This window comes from Cyclopterus lumpus, chromosome 9, assembly GCF_009769545.1.
Source record: "Cyclopterus lumpus isolate fCycLum1 chromosome 9, fCycLum1.pri, whole genome shotgun sequence".
NCBI classification, from domain to species: domain Eukaryota; kingdom Metazoa; phylum Chordata; class Actinopteri; order Perciformes; family Cyclopteridae; genus Cyclopterus; species Cyclopterus lumpus.
Window position 1 is genome coordinate 1,028,650 of NC_046974.1, and position 3,851 is coordinate 1,032,500.

Consider the following 3,851-nt stretch of genomic DNA (forward strand, 5'->3'; position numbering starts at 1 on the left):
CGCGGAGGGTCCCGCAGTCGGCGCGCGTTCCCGCTGTCAGGCGGAGAATGTGGGTGCGCGATCACGCGGTCAGGGTGCGGTCCGTCCGGTTCAATGCAAGTTTAGTTTTCACACGCGCGCGCGTACACACCATGTACAATAACATACATGAAAGACTATGACTGTGGTTACACAACTTAACCCACTTTACTCTTTAACAACACGGATCACATGCTCGGCGTTATGGATTCATCTGAGCGTCCTGCAGGGGATCGATAACTGAAACCGATTGAACATGACGTCACATCACGTGTCTTTCCAGTGTGTGTTTATTAAATTACAAAGGCTTTCATCGTCATTTGTATCTTCATCATCATCATCATCATCATCGGAACCGAATCAAACAGTGTGATCATGTACAGATATATTTACCCAGAAGCCACTGGGCTCACTGGAGGGGGGGGGGGGGGGGGGATCTCAGGGCAACGTCACATGACCATCACGTCTCTTATCTGATAAAATACAGACTCAAGTCCTCTAATGGACTCATTTACACTCAGCCGCCTCTTAACATGTTTATTAATAAACTAAAGGAGGGAAGGAAGCAAGGGAAGGAGACATGGAAAGGAGACTTCAGTTTAAAAGCAGCTGACAACAGTTGTTCAGATTATTGATCATCTACAGAAACCTGCTTATTGATCAGAGACCTGATCAGGATCCTGGTTTCTATTAGACCTGATCCGGATCCTGGGACCAGACCTGTTCACATGGGACTAACAGACCAGAAGGTTCTGAGGCTCACTGACTTTTAGACTCTTTATGCAACTCAAATGATGTTTATTATGAAGCAGATCAAAGAGAAAGAGTTTACTTTTAGGTTTAATGTCTCCAGAGAAGAAGAAGAAGAAGACACTCGTCTCTGTTTCCATCTGATCTCTGTGAACCCTTTTTACACAGAAGAAGAGACTCTGATTGGTCAGAGACAGCAGGACGTGGTCTCTGATTGGTCAGAGACAGCAGGACGTGGTCTCTGATTGGTCAGAGACAGCAGGATGTGGTCTCTGATTGGTCAGAGACAGCAGGATGTGGTCTCTGATTGGTCCTCCCGACTCCATGAGAGGGAAACCAGCTGATTGGATGCTCGATGGACCAGGTGACGAGTGAACCACCGTTTCCGTGGAAACAGTGAAGATATCAAACATTATGCCCACGTCATCTCACGTGTGACGGAGTAAAAGTGTGTCAAATCTAACTTGAACTCCTGTAAAACAACAACAACAACAATAATAACAACAACAACGTTAGAGGTGCAGCGGCTGAGTGTGAACGGGACACTTTAAAGCTTCACATTTAAAAACCTCACTCACACTCTAAACTACAAATCCCAGCAGCCCCTTGGTCGCTGCTGAGCATCGAGGACGAGCGTTGAGGCTTCCTGTGAGCTGGGGGGGGGGGGGGGGGGGGTCCGCCGAGGGGGGGGGGGGGGGGGGGGGGGCACGGCGCATCCCCATACCAGAGGGTTAAAAAACAACAATAAAACAAGAGTCCTCCGCTCTAAAGGTCCGCTCCGTCCTGTGAGACTGCGAGGAGACCAGTTCATATCTTACAGTAACGGTGTGTGTGTGTGTGTGTGTGTGTGTGTGTGTGTGTGTGTGTGTGTGTGTGTGTGTGTGTGTGTGTGTGTGTGTGTGTGTGTGTGTGTGTGTGTGTGTGTGTGTGTGTGTGTGTGTGTTCAGTTGTTCTCAAACAACGACAGCAGGTCGTCGTTGTTGTTGTTCGGGAGGTCCGGAGGTCCGAGGTACGACAGCAACTCGTCTGGGTTGGTCAACTCCGGAAGCAACTTCACAAACAAACAAACAAACAAACAAACAAACAGGTCAGTCATGAAACACGACTTCCTGTTTTCGTCTTGAAAACTCAAACCGTTTAGCTGCTCATTAAATAAACGCAAGCAGCCGCTGATCTCAGTCTCATTTCTCTTTAAATATACTGGATCAATATTTAAATACGTTTAAATAAACTATATCAATATTTAAATACGTTTAAATATACTATTTAATTTAATTAAATATAATAAATAAATAGTTAAATACATTTAAATGTATGATATAAATAGTTTAAAACGTGTAAATATATGATACAAATAGTTAAGTATGATATAAATAGTTTAATACGTTTCAATATATTATATAAATAGTTAAATACGTTTAAATATATTATATGAATAGTTAAATATGTTAAAATATATTATATAAATATTTAAATATGTTTAAATACGATTACGTTCATTATATCGATATTTAAATACATTTAAATATACTATATACTATATAAACAAAGATAAATATATTATATAAATAGTTAAATACGTTTAAATATATTATATATATATATTAAATATGTTAAAATAAATTATATAAATAGTTAAATATGTTTAAATATATTATTTAAAACACATTTAAATATATTATAAAATAGTAACATATGTTTAAGTATATATTATATAAATATTATTTATATTTATTATATAGATATTTAAATTGACTATATACATAGTTAAATATGTTTAAACATTATATACATATTACTATTTAGTAGTAATACCACAGTAAAAGTATTACACAATTCTGTTTAGTGGTAATAATAATGATATGTGTATATATATATAAAATATAATCTCACGTCCAGAGACGGTTCAGGAACCTCCGTTGCCCCGAGACCGAAAGAGCCGTCGCCTTGGAGACGGGGGTTCTGGTTGCTACGCTGCATCATCATGTTGCCGTGGAGACCCTGCGAATGCTGCTGGGAGAGAGGTGCACCATGGGAAGTGGAGTCCAAACGGCCCGACATCTGAGAAGAGGAAGGGAGGGGGGGAAGGAAACAGCGGATGAAGGAAGGAAGAGAGGCAAAGAGGACATGCAGGAAGGTAAGAAGGGAGACAAAGAGAAGAAGGAGAGAGGAGGGGAAGGAAAGAAGAGAGGAGGGGAAGGAAAGGAGAGAGGAGGGGAAGGAAAGGAGAGAGGAGGGGAAGGAAAGAAGAGAGGAGGGGAAGGAAAGGAGAGAGGAGGGGAAGGAAAGGAGAGAGGAGGGGAACTGAGTGAATGGTAATAATCATAATAATAATAAATGTGATGAAGGTGAAGACCTACCTGTCCAGCCAGCGGGTGGGGGGGGGCTTGTCGGGGGTGAGGAGGGCACTGGAGAGCTCGGACTGGTAGGAGAGGGGGGGGGGGCCGGGGGAGGAGAAGTCCCCTCCAATCCCGGGAGTCCCAGGACCAGTGAAGTCTGAGAAACCAGTATGTTGACTGGGATAGGAAGGAGCTGAGGACACACACACAGTTGGGATCATGTGATTATTGATTATTGATGAGTAGCTTGTGGACCAGGAGGAAAGGGGTACCTGGTCCCGGGTAGTCCACTGTGCTACCCCCCCCGCTGCCCCCTGCAGGGAGTGGGGGGTAGGGCATGGGGGACGAGGGGGCGGGGCCTAGCGAGGCGATCATCTCCATGACGCTGGGCAGCACCATGTGACTCGGGCTGAGCGTCCTGCAGCGCTTCAGCACCGGGCCGTCCGGGTCCTCCTTCACGTGCAGGTCCGGCTTCACCGGGACCGGCTTCCAGCTGCAGACCGGGTCTATGGTGATCTCCTCGTACTCGGAGCTGGGGGGGTCAAAGTTAGGAACAGGTTCTGAGTCTCCTGTTCACTCTGCAGGAAACAGACCATAACGCTTTAAAGTAACGTCTCTCACTTCTGAACGTAGATGAGGATCCCGAGCATGTATTGATCCACCTCCAGACCTTCTAACAGGGCTGTTTTACTGCACGCACACACACACACACACACACACACACAGGTTATATACATGTGTAGA

At 44.5% G+C, this 3,851-nt stretch overlaps 1 protein-coding gene across 1 annotated transcript in view; it reads right to left on the reverse strand.

Annotated features, from left to right (window-relative positions):
• Positions 1-1,471: 1,471 nt before the first annotated feature.
• The window catches only part of LOC117736020 (zinc finger MIZ domain-containing protein 2-like), a 17,153-nt gene continuing 14,773 nt past the window's right edge, over positions 1,472-3,851 (reverse strand). The window contains 6 exon segments of the mRNA XM_034541015.1: positions 1,472-1,819; positions 2,662-2,829; positions 3,129-3,154; positions 3,157-3,300; positions 3,380-3,639; positions 3,729-3,797. Of these exon segments, the coding sequence (XP_034396906.1) occupies positions 1,712-1,819; positions 2,662-2,829; positions 3,129-3,154; positions 3,157-3,300; positions 3,380-3,639; positions 3,729-3,797 (775 nt within the window). The 3' untranslated portion in view covers positions 1,472-1,711.